This window comes from Pteronotus mesoamericanus, unplaced genomic scaffold (assembly GCF_021234165.1).
Source record: "Pteronotus mesoamericanus isolate MK-2021 breed Mesoamerican mustached bat unplaced genomic scaffold, CSHL_Meso_final contig_291, whole genome shotgun sequence".
NCBI classification, from domain to species: domain Eukaryota; kingdom Metazoa; phylum Chordata; class Mammalia; order Chiroptera; family Mormoopidae; genus Pteronotus; species Pteronotus mesoamericanus.
Window position 1 is genome coordinate 471686 of NW_026555124.1, and position 15021 is coordinate 486706.

At 35.2% G+C, this 15021-nt stretch overlaps 1 protein-coding gene across 5 annotated transcripts in view; it reads left to right on the top strand.

Annotated features, from left to right (window-relative positions):
• The window catches only part of PUS10 (pseudouridine synthase 10), a 59113-nt gene that overhangs the window by 16707 nt on the left and 27385 nt on the right, over positions 1 to 15021 (top strand). For all 5 annotated transcript variants that reach the window (XM_054575412.1, XM_054575408.1, XM_054575409.1 and 2 more), the window contains exons 5-6: positions 10210 to 10244; positions 13788 to 13899. In XM_054575412.1, coding sequence (XP_054431387.1) covers positions 10210 to 10244; positions 13788 to 13899 — 147 coding nt within the window. The remainder of the gene's footprint in view (positions 1 to 10209; positions 10245 to 13787; positions 13900 to 15021) is intronic.

Genomic DNA, 15021 nt, shown 5'->3' on the forward strand with positions numbered 1-15021 from the left:
TCCATTGTTGTTATCTTTGGGTCTTTTCTGGAGTAGGTCATATTCTTCACAGAAGATGTAATCTCCTATCTAGAGAGCTGCCAACGTCTAGAAACTGAGGAGGAGGCAATAGTAGTCAGTGTGTGTCATGATCGTAGTGCCTATCTTTATTCAACGAAGTAAGTGTGACTCATGACCCCCAATCAAAAGACCCCCTTTTTACCATTTCCAGGAAAAAGACTCTATAGTCTTTTATAGGAGTTAAGGAGGGGCATTTGTCTGACTTCGTAGAGTGGGGAGTCGAGTGTAAGGATTTACCTCTTTTTCAAATAGATTTCAGTCAATCTTCCTTTTTTTGCTCTTCCTACCTCTATTTCTGAATTTCTTCATGTTGTTTATTCCTCAAACTTTTGCTGATTGTGGAGTATCAGTTTGCCCTGCTGCCAGGTTAGGATTCAGCTTTTTGGGGACGTCTGCTAAGTCCTTTACCACTCTTCTATTTGCTTATCATCTTCCAACTTGTTGCAATTCCCTGCACTCTCACTGTCTTTATCCTGGAAGGCTGTGTACTTTTAACAAATCTCTTTACTGTTGAGTTAGAAGATTAGAAAAAGTTCATCCCTGCATTTGATCTTCTCTCTTTACCCAGAAGTCCAACTATATTTATTTATTTTTAAGATTCAATCCTTGCATTTGTATCATTTTAATTTTTATTATAATTACATTGTTTTTATTTACTACATTAAACAAATTTCCAAGACCAAAGTATGCTGTCTTCTTTCTTTTATCTGTGAAATTAGAAATACTTTTTTGTACTGTAACAATCCTAATAGAAATCTGTCAATTCAGTTTTTATTTTACAAATTAATTATACAGAAGAATAGGAAAAGAAAATATGTGACAAAATATTTAGAGTAGGGTTTATATTATTTTTTGGCATTTAACAGGATTCAAACCCAGAAGGCAATCTTTCTTCTTTGTACTTCCGAGCCACATATCTTCAGCCCTTTAAGGACTACTGACTTAGGGTCTTTACAATGTTAGCAGGCTTTAAGGCTATGTAATGGAAGAATGGTATATGGAAGAGGAGGGTGGATAAAATTCATTATCTGTTAGATTTGTGAGGTATTAATAATTATTTTTGACATCTCATGAACTTAGGCCTTTCTTCATTTGTTTGGTTATTTTAGCTTCTATTTTTTTTTTATCATATTGTACAGATTAGTGGTGGTATATAATTCATCACACTGCCATTATCTGGAAATTTACTTGAAATTTCCCTCACAACAAAGCTTTGTCATTAGATCTTGCTTTTAGACAGACTTCACCAAATTATTCTTAGGAATCTGTAGTTCTTTTTCTCTTCTTTCTCTCACACTGTCTCTACTTCTATCTCTTTCTTCTTTCTCTTTCTCCTCCCCACCTTTTCCTTTCCCTCCCTCCCTTCCTAATACTATATCAAGGTATCTTAATAAAAATATTGACAGGATTTAAGGTCCAAGGTCCCCTGCCTTTCTCCTTTCCCCAGTGTCGTATTACATTTTGTTGTTGGGTGTGTGGTTTGATCTGTCTTGATCATTTGCTTTTATGTCTTGCATACCTGTTAACCAGCTTTCATAGCCAGAACTGACCCAATACAGATGCTGTTCCATACTCCGATTCACAATAAAATTTTTCAAATATCACCTTCCTTAAACTTTTAGACTAAAACTAGAACTGAAAGTTTGGAAGGGGCAAGGCTTGAGGAAAGCCCCTTTTTTGTTTATTGTGCTTCAAGAAGTAATTTAGTATGTCTTTTGAGTTATACACAGAGAGTCAGCATTATACAAACAACAGTTAACATTTCTTTGGTAGGCTATCTCATTTAAACATTCAATAATACAAGGAACAGCATTCTTCCTGTTTTACAGCTGAGAATCAAGCACCAAAAAGGCATTAACCAAATTGCCCTGAATCACTTGCTGCTAAGTAGGAAGAGAACTTGAACTTAGTTCTTTCTATCTTGAAATCCCATGTTTTTTCTAGGGTACTTAATGACCCCCTTGCCATCCTGGTTCTGACTACTTACGCAAGTCTCTGGAGAGAAAAGAGGGTGGCAGGCACGTCAAACCTTAACAGATCAGAGGTGTTTATTGTTTATTTGGAAAGATTTTCTTAGCAGTTTTCAGTGCATGGCTTTGATAAATTTAGAAAGACTCAAATATAAATAGCTTGACATATAACCTATTTTTCAAATTATAATAAAATTCATTAATTTGGAGAAAATTTTTCTTTTAAAAACAAGGTCAGGATACAAGGGGTGTGTGTGTACATTTTGCAGAGCATTCTGTTACCACAACGCCTCTATAGTTAGCTCTTGTATTTATGGGGAATGAGGTTTACATTCAAAGAAATACGCAACTGTTCTCTTTGAATTGATTAAAATTTTGATATGTTTTTCCAACTTGCCCTTCTAAAAGATGGTACCAGTTTACAACAGTGTTGCACAACCTTGTACCTTTGCGCATCTGGGAATTATAATATTCGTTCATGTTTTCTAACCAACATGCAGATATTGTCTTGTTTTAATTTGCACTTATTTGATTTGCAAGTGAGAGTTCACATCTTTTTATATGTTTACTAACCATTAGGGTTTCTTTCTATCTGGTTATTTGGCTTTTTAAAATTTATTAGTAAGAGCTTTTTGGACATAATGGTTATTAATCTTTTGTGTATTTTATTTCTTTCAGCCTGTCATTTACCTTTGTCTATGGTCATTCAACAAAATTTTCTAATTTTTATGGAACTTTTCACCTAGGGACAAGTTTCTCTGCATTTAAAGTGTTCTTTGCCTTTCAATTGTATTACAGTTTTTATCTCACATTTCATCAATTTATTCTGATATATTTTGGGATTTTTTTGTTTTTAACATTTTTTCTTGTTTATTTTAATTGCAATTTGGGTGGGATTTTTTTTTTTCCATAACCTTCTTTATTTTGTTATTAGGAAAGTAATTTGTATGTGTTTGTATGTGTATGTGTGGTATTTATCTTGTAATCACCTAACGTACCAGTCTCCATTGTTAATGATAATGGGTTTTAGTTGATTATCTAGGTGTGCATTTACCTTATTTGAAGATAATGATTTTTACTATATGTATTTATTATATGTATGTGTATATAAGTGCATGTATACATATATATGTTTGTGTGTATCTTATCTCATGGAATTGACTAGGACCTCCAAAACATGTTAGAAAATAGTGGTGATACTGGTGACCCCTGTGTTGACCCTCAATAATAGGAATGTTACTAGAGTTTTAAGTATATTGGTAACCCTTTTTTCCCCTGATATTCTTTATTTAAGGAAGCTTGTTCTTACTGCAAGTTTAGTAAGTTTACAAAATCAAAAATGGAGGAGAACAGGTAGTAAACTGAGTTATTTTATGGAAAGACCATGTATAATTATCTGAAAGTTTTCCCTCAGAAACCATCCAGTTTATCCAAAGAAGAATCCTCTAATCCCTTGTCCACAGAGGTATAAAGTTGGCTGCCTGAGTACCCAGAGCAGAGTAGGGCACGCAGTTGCAGATCTCTTTTCAGACTGTAAACGCTCACTGAACCCTCCTGTTTTCCTTGTCGGGCTTCGCTCCAGCCATCCTCTCATCGGGGGCTCCTGAGTGCAGACACCACTAGTTCATTTCCCAGAGTTAAATCGTCTGCTCTTGCTTGGTGTCAAGGAAGGGGCACTGGGGGTTAATCCATTCCTTACACAAGCCTTTGACTGCTCCCCTTTGTTTAGCCTCGCGTTTCACCCTTCATTGTCTTATGCCTCCAGTCCTCAGCTTTTCCGGGTTTGGAGGAGCAAGTATCTCCATTTGCCGACACTCAGGGATCAGCTTCCTGGGCTCTGCTGCTTTCTACTCCTGCATCTTCTTTCTGTCTTCGTATATTGAGATTTGGGGTGAGGAATTATTTTCTTGTTTTACTGTTAGATAGAGTTTCTGTTTTCTGTTTCTCATTCTTCATCTTATTTTGAGATGATTTTCCAGAGAAGGAGGCAGAAAGTTTTTTTTTTTTTGTTTTTTTTGTTTTTACCATCTTGAAGCTAGAAGTCTGATGATTTTATAACAAGTTCCTTTAGTATATTTAAAAAGTAATATCTAAAAATTAATTTAAAAATTGAATAAATTCTTATCCCTAAGGATATAGTCAATGTAAATCAAATTCAACACATAGATTGCTTCCAGTCTTGTAATTTTCCTGGGATAACTTGGAATAATTTTTAAATAGTTCCCTTTACAGAGTTCTTGAGTTATTTATTGAAGGGGCTTTTTTCAACAACTAATAGATCCACAGCAATTAACAATTAATTTGTCTCCTTGGTATTTCAAAACAAAATTTACTTTTAAAAGCTGTTTTTCTTAGTAGTAATTTTGATGTGAACTTGTATTTATTACTAGTAAAATTGAGTCAACTGATACATTGAAGTTCTTTGAATCTGCAAGTTCACTTTGCTGGTCTTTTACTGAAGATTCTAGTTTTCAAAAATCAGATTCTAGGAGGAAATATATTTGTACCCTCTCAGCTACACTCAGCTGTTAACAGTTTCTGTTGAGATGTCTTTGCTTCACTGATGTTATTAACTCTAGAGTTACATGAAATTCAGTTGCCAAGTTATCCCCTCATTAGCATATGACACTAACGAATAAGATGGAGCCATACCTTTATGTCTATCCCAGAGCTTTTCACTCATTGTAGCTGTTCTGTTTTTGCTGATTCCCCTCCTGACCTTCTCACCCCGTAAAATTTCCTTTTGATTATTTCCAATCACATCTTTCAGAGCCAGGCAAACATCAGCACCTAGAGGATTGGATAGCGCAGCAGAAATCTTCCTCCTTAAAACTCTTAATGTAGAAATAGTAATTCTCCTGGAACTGGGTCAGTAGAGCTGTGCAACCTAATTTGGACCTGCAGGTTCATTCTGTCTTTGCTGATTTGTCTTTGCTTTTTCCCCCTTGCCTGTCAAAAACATTCAACCTTTTTGATACTATCTAAAGGATTCTACTGCTAGCAGTAGTAGGAAGGCCAGATTGAGAAGGTCTTGTGTCTCACTTCATTTTCTTTTTCTCTCAGCACTGTAGGGAAAAATAATGTAGAGGGTTTGTAGAGGTTTTAATACATAGCTGACATAAATTTTATTCATCAAAAGAGACACTGAGACTCAGACTGTTGGTCATTGTATCATGGGTCTGATATCAGAGACTCTGAGGAAAAGAGGAGTGGGGTTGAGGCAAGAAGATGTGGGGCTGAGGAGATGTGGGGGAGGTGTCTTTACCTCATTTAAGTGGTAGAGTCCAGCTGGGTAATAGGAGTGTGTTCTCCCTTCCTTTCTTACTGCCTTCTCTCTGCCGCCACACTTGACACCAAGCCTGACACAAGGTGAGGGCCAGGCCCTTTTGAGGCAGATGTTCAATATTGTAGCAGACTGGAGAAGGGGAGGAGGAAAAGGAAATCTCAGGCAGTTGTGCTGGGTGAGAAGAGGGAAGAGTTTCTGTTGCTACTAACCTCGTTATTAAGCCTAGTTCCCAACTAGCTATTTGTGTGCAAGAAAAATACATAAATGTGTATATGTATGCAAGTGTATGTGTAGAAGAAGAACAGGGAGCAGGGTTTAATACCTCTAGTTACTCAAACAATTGTCATTTCCCTGTTGGTACAAGTCTACGTTTGTACTGTCTTTGTTATTATGAATGATGAGATGTATAATGAATGATGAGATGAATAATGAATGAAAGAGGTGTATAGGATTCAAAAGGCTTTAGAGTTTTAAGGGCTTTAATGGTAATTTAGAAACCCCAATATCACTGCTAATCACAAAGTTTTCTCGGCCTGTGTCTTCATTATCTCTTACAGCTGCCTACTCTTCTCCATCCCCAGCAGCACTGCCGTCATACGCTATTTGTTACTTGAATTACTTCTTTACTACATGTGTTCATTTCCCTTAGTTTCCATCTTCCTCCTCTGATTCACACTGCAACCAGGGTGAGCATTCCTGAAGACAAGTATGATTATGCTATTCCATTGCTTAAAATCCTTCTGTGGCACCACATCACCTTAAGTGGAAAATCTAACCCCCTTAGCATAGGTGCATTAGTTCTACGATCCAAGGCCTGCTTCCTCCTTTGCACTCCTCAGCTGCATGTTCTCAGCTCTTTAGAGACCACAGACTTATAGCTGCCAGAACTTTCCTGGCAGTCTCTGGTTTCTGCACCATAGAGTGTTCTTTATTTGGAACATACGTTCCCTATTATTTACCCAGTTATTCTAAGTAATTCAGAGCTCAGGTTAGGTGCCACTTCCCCTACAAGTGAGCTGAGGAGGACTTCCATGTTCCCTCTAAATATGTTCCTGTCATGGCCACCACCATTATGTATTTGTATTATTTTTATCAATATTATTAATTATTATTAAATTTTATTACCATTTATTCCCTTTATTCTCTCCGATTGCTAGATAATGAGTTCCCTATGGGGAGAGACTATATTCTGAGTAAAAATCTCACTGCATAGATGGTACCCCCAAAATAATGAAGTGTAGAGCCCTTCTGTGTTATACTTGAGAAACCAAGGTGCAGAGAGAAAAAGCACCTTGCAAGTGATCACACAATATTTAGAGGCAGAGCCTACCTTTTTGTCTAGTGTTTGTTTCCCTCTCTCAGAAATTATAGACTCAGGTGTCTATAAGGGCCAGATAGACAACATATATGAGAAAAGTGGACTGTCTTTTTCAACAACATTCGGTAATTTTTCTGGAACGTATGCTTTTTTTACACTCTATTTTCTATGAAAAAATATTTTGGTACACGAAATATTTTATTTTTCTCTTAAGCTACCTCATAAGAAAAAACAATAGTGTGAAGGTAATGGTTATAGTGTGACTTGATGAATTATAGATTAATGTTTTTTCTTCTTTGTGGTGCTATAGGAGTTTGTAGATACATAAATGTGGCATTTCTCATATTATAGTTTCAGTTTTTGGATTCATGACCTAGCTTAGCACTCAAAATCTGCCTACCTTTCCAGTTTCATTTCTAGTTGTTGAACCCCTTACTCACATTTATGTACACAAATACATACCCTAAGCTCCAACTTTACTAAACTGGGGTTCCCCAACATACCATTTTTAATGTCTCTCTTTCTCTCTCTTTCCTTCCTTTCTGCCACTTCTGCTTGAATCAGCTTCAGTGTCTGGCCTTCCATCACTCATTCTTATTGTTAGATGCTCAGTGAACTCCCACCTCAGAACTCCTAAGTTCAAAAGGTAGACTTTCCATGGGGCATGTGTGTGTGTATCCAGAGTACACAAGTACTTTAGCAAGTATGTTATTCAACTGCCCCAATTTGAACTTGCTTAGAATTCTCTAATGAAGTTAAAGCACAGTCCAGGATTAAATTGTGTGGTTCCAGGATTTTCAAGTGACGTACTGCCTTTGGTATCAAATTTGACTAAACTTGATAATTTTAATGCCATTCGACTCTTTTCGGAAGGAGGAATTAAATTTCTTACCCTGGAGAATGAATTTTCCCCTCTGACTAAAGAATCGAAGATTTATAAATTTAAAATTATGTTGGTGACCTAAAAGGGAGAACTGTACTTCTTGTTCCTCAGCAGAAGCAGGTTTAGGGCATTACTGGCATGTGATATAAATTGAATAATTGAGCAACACTGACTTCTTAGGGATTCAGCCTCCCAGCCGCTGCTGTGTGATTAGGTCTGTATGACTGCTGGCATGCTTGAGCAGGGAGCTTGCAGAGGATCAGGAAGGAAAAATTCATGAGCAGATCTCAGGTACTGAAGAGATTTGATTTAATTTTACATGTTACACATAGTAATCTGGTTTCCCTTGGCAACCTCCAGTTTGGTCCTACTGTATAATCAGAGGATGACAGGAAACATTGCATACTTGATGGCATCACCTGGAACCCGCTGTTGAGAAGAGTTTGCCTCAAAAGAGGAGAGAAAAAGGTTACTGAAAAATAACAGATGAACCTGAGTCCCCTTAAAGAGGGGACAGATAAGGTAGTTCTCTATAGCTCAACTGCTCCAGAGGATCTCATTGATGAGGGAGGTTCCAGAACTACCTATAGGAGAGCAGTTTGGATCTGAGGGAGAGGGATCAAGTCTTGTCAATCTTTTAAGGGATAATAATTTTATTATTTGTGAATTGCAGGTAAGGTTTTAATTTTAAAACAACAGTAGTTACTATTTATTAAGTACATGCCAGGAATCTTACTTGGTTCCTCACATACATACATAATTTCATTAAATCCTTACAATATGCCTGCAAGGGGAATATTAAAATCCCATTATAGATAACAAAACTGATACTTATTGATTTCTTAAAGTATGGAGGCTGAAGGAAGGTGGGGCAACATTGACTACAAGGTTGCGGCTTTAGGGGATAATTATTCTTTTTTTAAAAATTATTATCTCCAAGTCCTGTAAATCTTAATAGCCTCTATTATAAAACAGTGTACTAACTAAAGTTTACTGATGGAACTTTAACCATTCAGAAATTTTAAGTTGTAATTATCTTTGCTTAATTCTCTCATATTTACACACTAGGAAATTAGGTGACAGAAATTTAGGAAATCCCAAAGCCAGGTCTTCTGACTGCTAGTAATTTGTATATTATACCATGTCCATAGACTTTTTTTTTAAAAATATTTTTTATTGATTATATTATTATAGTTGTCACAATTTTTTCCCCTTTGTCCCCCTGTGCCTGGTACCCCCTTCCCTCCAGCAATCCCCTCCCTTAATTCATGTCCATGGGTCATGTGTGTAAGTCCTTTGGCTTCTCCACTTCCTGTGCTATTCTTGACATCACCCTGTCTGTTTTGTACCTACCAGTTGTGCTTCTTAATCCCTGTACCTTTTCCCCATTTCTCCCCCTCCTCCCCAATAACTGTGCATGTGATCTCCGTATCTGATCCTGTTCCTGTTCTGGTTGCTTAATTTGTTTTTCTACTTTCAGTTGTTGATAGTTGTGAATTTGTTGCCTTTCTAATGTTGATAGTTTTGATTTTCTTTTTCTTAAATAAGTCCCTTTAACGTTTCATGTAGTAATGACTTGGAGAGCCATCGTAAGGAAAAAACTAGCTGTACTTTTTGGCCAATCCAATAGACAGACAGACAGATAGATATAACTTGGTCTGGAGGTGGATATGAGTGATAATGACTGGCCAGTGATAGAGACAGTATATGGTATTTTATTGACTTACACATGTATGCTTATGTTACCTTCACAAAATGCTTATACCGAGGAGGATATGTCATGATTTTTCTTTAAGGTAAAAGCTACAGTAGTCTAATGGCAAACTGAGAAATTCTAGTGTCACACACTTACTTTGCAAAGCATTTTACCTGAATTTTATTTAATCTTCATAATGACTGTGATTGTAAATGTTATTTCTTCATTTTAGCAATTTTCTCAGTTTTTTAATTAATTGTTCCCAGAAAATTCTCCCTAATATTTTATTATAAGAATTTTCAAACATACAGTAAAGCTGAAAGAATGGTACAGTGTACACCCATATACCCACCTAGATTCTACAATTGTTACTATTTTCCTATATTTGCTTTATTATGTATCTAGCCATCAATTTATCTACCACCCACCTTGGTTTCCGTTGTATTCCAAAGTGAGTTATAGCTCTGGCTGGTGTGGCTCAGTGGATTGAGTGCCAGACATTATTAACTTTTACTCCTACACACTTATATGTGTATATTATTAATTAGATACAGTTAAAAATGTTAGCTCTATTAAAAAACAAAAACAAAACTAAGCCTTCAAGTCTGTATTTTAGAGACATAGTATGTACTCAGTTACTTTGGGCCTTTCCCTGTGAAATAATGAGATATTTTCAGAAAAAATGTAAGCTGCTCATCTTAAAAAACACTTATACCTCATTAATGAGAAATAGAAATCTGTAGGGAGGTGGGGGATACCCCTGTTGAATTCCTGGGCCCACAGCAAACCAGTGTTGCAAAGTGACATCTTAACTTCATTTCTGATTTTAAGTGAGTTTGAGGTCACTGCCACATTTCCGAACACTAACTCCTCTCCCAAAAAGGGGAGTTTGATTAGCAAATTAGTTAAGCACTTTAGTAATGATGTTGGAACCTAATTTCAATAAACATTTTTTCCCTTTTCTCTTGTTTCTGGGTGTGACTAAATTGCCTACAGCATGCTGCATGGTTGCTGGTAAAACAGGAAATGGGGTAAGTAACTTAGGTAGGGAATTTTTAGCACCATTTAAATATAAGCTACCTGATTCTTAAAGTACTTTTACTACTACTATCTCTTTTTATAGAATAAGTTCACTAACTACTAGAGAAATTGGCACAAAGAAAATTTTTATAGTATAAATTTAGGTGTCAACCTTGCTTAATTGGTTTATTTGCATAGCATGGTGTAGCAGTCTATGAAAAGATCCATTTTTTTTTGTAGATTTAACAATAATGTAAATATATATTTTATGTTTATTGGTCACTTATATACTGTAGTTTGGCAAGTTATTTTAAAAGAATAACTTTTATACTGATTTTAGAAACTAAGTTTGATAAACAAAGCCTGTGAACAGTTTACATGTACAAGTCAGTGTTTGGTTGTCAGCTGAACTAAGAAAAAAATTTTAATTGTCCAGAGCTTTTTGGATTTTAAAACTAAAATTTCTATACCAATATGAAAAGGGTCATGTGACTGCTGGAGGTGCCTGTGTACATTGGAAAGAAAAGTTCAGAGAGAAGTATAGAGTTCTGAATTAAAATCTGGTACTTGGTTAAGCGATTTATTTAAAATAATTGATTTGGCTTTTTTTAAATTTTTTTTAAATTTTTTTTTTACTTTCACACCTGCATTTTAAGGGGGTAATAACTACATATATATCAAAGGTTTTGGAGTTTAGTTAGTTAGTCTCAAATGCTTGTGATTCTGGCATAATAAAATTTGATACTATATTTGAGACATGTTTTAGTGTAGAGAACACGGTATTTTCTTTTTTTCTGTGTGTGTGGGTTTGCTGTTATTGTTTTAATTTGACACGAAGGGAAAAGAGGTCACTGACTGAATAGCCAGGTATTATATGTTTTATTATTATTTATAAAAAATTTTTATTGTTCAATTACAGGTGTCCCCGATTTTTCCCCATTGCTCTCCCCTGCCCTGCCCGCCCCCCTCTCCCACGTTCAGTCTTCCTTCCCGTGTCCTTGTCCGTGGGTCCTTTATACATGTTCCTTGGCTTGACTCTTTCCCTTCTTTCTCCATCATCCCCCTCCCTGGTCGCCTCTGGTCACTGTTGGACATGGTATTTTCTGACTTTTCCAGTTTCCATCCATATTGCTTGTGAGTTGCTGTTGTTACACCTTATTGAAGGATTTTAAACTAAGCTTTATTAGTTCTTCAAAAAGATCTTGTCTAATATAGGGAAATAGGAACAGCCAAAATATAGAAAGAACACTAATCTTTATCCTCAGTGTCCCTAGGTCATTTTATGTTCAAAAGACTGTGGAGTAATTGCCATTAAATAACTAGTTCAAGGAATTCAGAAAAAATTAATTGTGTTGGATATTTTGGTTCATCTTTGCTCTAGTTGGTAGTCATGTTGTATCTATAGCAACAGTGATTGCAATGGACATCCTCAGTAGTAGTTACCTGACAGAGGAGGGAAATGCAGTTACTAAGTACTAAATCGAGACTGAATTTACCTTAATTCCTCTGAAGGACCATCAGGCATATGCTAGGGACCTCTGTGAAAACATTTACCCTAAATTATACTAGAAAAGTTATTAGCCACATTCAACTTGCAGGACTGAAAATCTGGCAATTTAAATACTGTATTTTTTTCCTTATATATAAGGTTGAGGTTTCCAACATGTCTGTTAACCCTTTTCCCTAGCTCTTTAATTCAGAAGGAAAAAAATACACATAGTTGAAGGTTTTTTTTTTTTTTAAACTGGACTGAGAAGTTCTAAATACACTTCAAAGACTATGAAGGATTTAAATGACCAGTTTTCTGCCCTGGGCAGGTGGCTCAGTTGGTTGGAGCCTCGTCCCACACACCAACAGGTTGTGTGTTTGGTCCCTGGTCAGGGCACAGGCCTAGGATGTGGGTTTGATCCCCAGTTGGGATGTGTACAGGAGGCAACTGATGGATCAATGTTTCTCTCTCACGTTGATGTTTCTCTCTCTCCCCCATGCCTTCTTTTCTCCCTAAAAACAAAAACATCAGTAAACCTACTCTTGGTTGAGGTTTAAAAAAAAAATACCAGTTTTCCTAAATACATAATGAGTAATGTTTTAACCCATTTTTAGGATTAACTTTTGCTGCAGCCCTTTGTACTCTAGGATACAATCAATTTTTTAAAAGATTTCCATTCTTGTGTTCTCTGTTTCAACTTTTTGTCCTTTAAAATGTATTCTCATTCACTAATTATTCACCTTTCAATTGTGATGCTTTTTATCATTAAACTATTGATGCAATGCCAAGATAGTCTTAAAATACCTAAAAATGTTTCTGATATTTAGGGAATCAGAAACAGTATGAAGCTCAAACACTTAGTGTTTAAATAAGTTCTTGAATGTAGAGAAATAATTTGATTATTTGTCAGGTGTAGGGCTTATCTGGGTATTTCATTGTTAAACCACAATACCAAAGCATATGAAAGCATTCCTTGTAACCAGTTACATTCTCAGCTGATAAGAATGAGTTAGAAAAACTCTTCCTTAATTTACATTTTTAAAGGAACAATGGTCTTTATATATTTGTTTTTTAAAGATCAATAAAATCTGGCCATTAGCTAAATTACTTTTTTGTTTTTAACCTCCAGTTAGTATTTTCTTTTGGTCTTGAAGAATTAAACTATAATGGATATTGACTATAAGTAGTCATTTCTATCAGTGAAAATTAGACATTTAAAGAAATGAGTCACAAGTTGGCCCTTAATATGTCTTTTGTTAAAAGTAGCCCTGTGAGTAACCATAAGACTGATTTGAAGTTTTAAGTATATGAATGATATGGGCTTGTTGGTTTATTATTGATACTGCAGTGTTCTCAGCAGAGTAGAGCAGTTTTAATATCATAACATGTTTTTCTTTCCTCTTACATCAGATCCTTTCTATAACAATTTAGGTTACAAACTAAAAGCTAGAAATCATAATTGGGGCTTCCCCAAACCTATTTATTGGCTCATGAGTAGATTTTGGGAGAATGTCAGATTTTTATTCAGACATTTATCTGCTATTAAGTTGGTGAGCATTTCAGAACATTGATACTTTAGGATTTAATATTTCTTCTTCAACAGTAAAGAAAAGTACAGCTTTTACACTGATTTCCCAAAAGTAAGTTTCATTATCAAGAAGAGAATAGATACAAACAATTTTAGTCTGGATATTGTAAAACGCAGTTTTGTAGTTTCTGAACAATAAACAATCCTCTCCATTCCACCTTTCTGTTTTATAATGTATTATATAAATTCTGGAATCTGGCAATTCTAGCTCAGAAAAACTCATTAGTGTGCTTTTTGTTTTTGAAACTTTATAAACTCTCCTATTTGCCATTTTAAAAAGTTTCTTGATTTTGCTAGAATATAAGGCCCATGAGCTCATGAATTTTTGCTTTGTTTTCTACTTTTTATCTAATGTGTGAAATAGTGCCTGGGACATAGTAGGCAGTTAATAAATATTTTTTAATAACTGCATAATCTCTTGTTTTTAGTAGAAAAAGTGAAGTTTTTCACATCAGTGAATTAATTTTTGTTATTCAGAAAGCAGAATCTATCGCTGGGACGAAATGACATAGTTCAACTAAAAGAAGCCTACAAATGGATAACTCAGCCCCTGTTTTCAGAGGAACTGGGTGTTCCCATTGATGGAAAGGTATTGGGTCATCAGAATTGTTAATTTTGTTCTCTGGTTTTACTTCATTATATGGTAAAGGTATGGTTAGCCAAAAGAATCTTCTCTTTAATCCAATGAGTGATTTTTTAAGCCTTTAAAATGTTAATTTCTACCAGTCTTAAATTGAGGTTAAAGTTTTTCTTTTTTTCTTTTTTAAAGACTTCTTTGTGATCCAAGACTTAGAAGTGTAACAGGTGCAGTGTACACTAATTGACCTTAAAAGGTTAGAAATGAATCTAAGCCTTTAATATATTTACATTTTAATTGTAGAGATGGGTTTACTGATACAAAGCAATATATAAATAACTGAAAATGTGTAGAGTCAACTCTAAACTATTTAAATTTCCTTATCTGTGGCTAATCTTGTTTTTAAATAAACAGACAGAATCTACTCAACCACAGTGATCTTAGGCTTAGTCTGTGCCACCTTGTTGGTGTTTCAAGTCTCTCTGTTTAATGTTAGGCAGAGACTGCTTTTGAAACCAGACCACTTAGCCATCTCCCCTGGTCCAGAGAAGATCTTGCCTCAGTATCCGGAATGGATTGAATTTTAGGGACGAGATCAACAAGTTTCCAGATGTGGGAACAGAGCATATTCCTAGTTCATCTTAAATTAGATTTTAATAGTATGGTCATTTTGAGTCGTCATTTTGCTTGAAGGAAATTCCCCGAATGTCAGACACACCCCTATTCAAGTAAAATCATAAAACCATCTTTCAAAACTAAGACTTAAAAATTTTTTTCTTTCCCTATTCTGAATTATATAGCTCTGTCTCCCTCAGTTAGTAAGAATAAACTGACTGTCCTTTAAACTGAATACTGAGAGAATAGAAAATAAAGCCACCACAGAGAGTATAAAGAGGAAATGAGGTAATGAAAGTACTTTGGAAATTAGAGAAGTCATTGATGCAAAATATTTTTACCTCAGGTTTTACTTTTGAAGCACAAATAATTTTCTTACATGTTGAATCAGAACAGAAAATAGAAAACAAAGCAGTGATAATGTTCTAATAGATTCAGAAGGACTGAAGTTTTCTTGAGTAAAAAGAATGGGTTGTAATTTTAATTTTATTTTGTAGATTATAATAGAGAGCAAAAAAA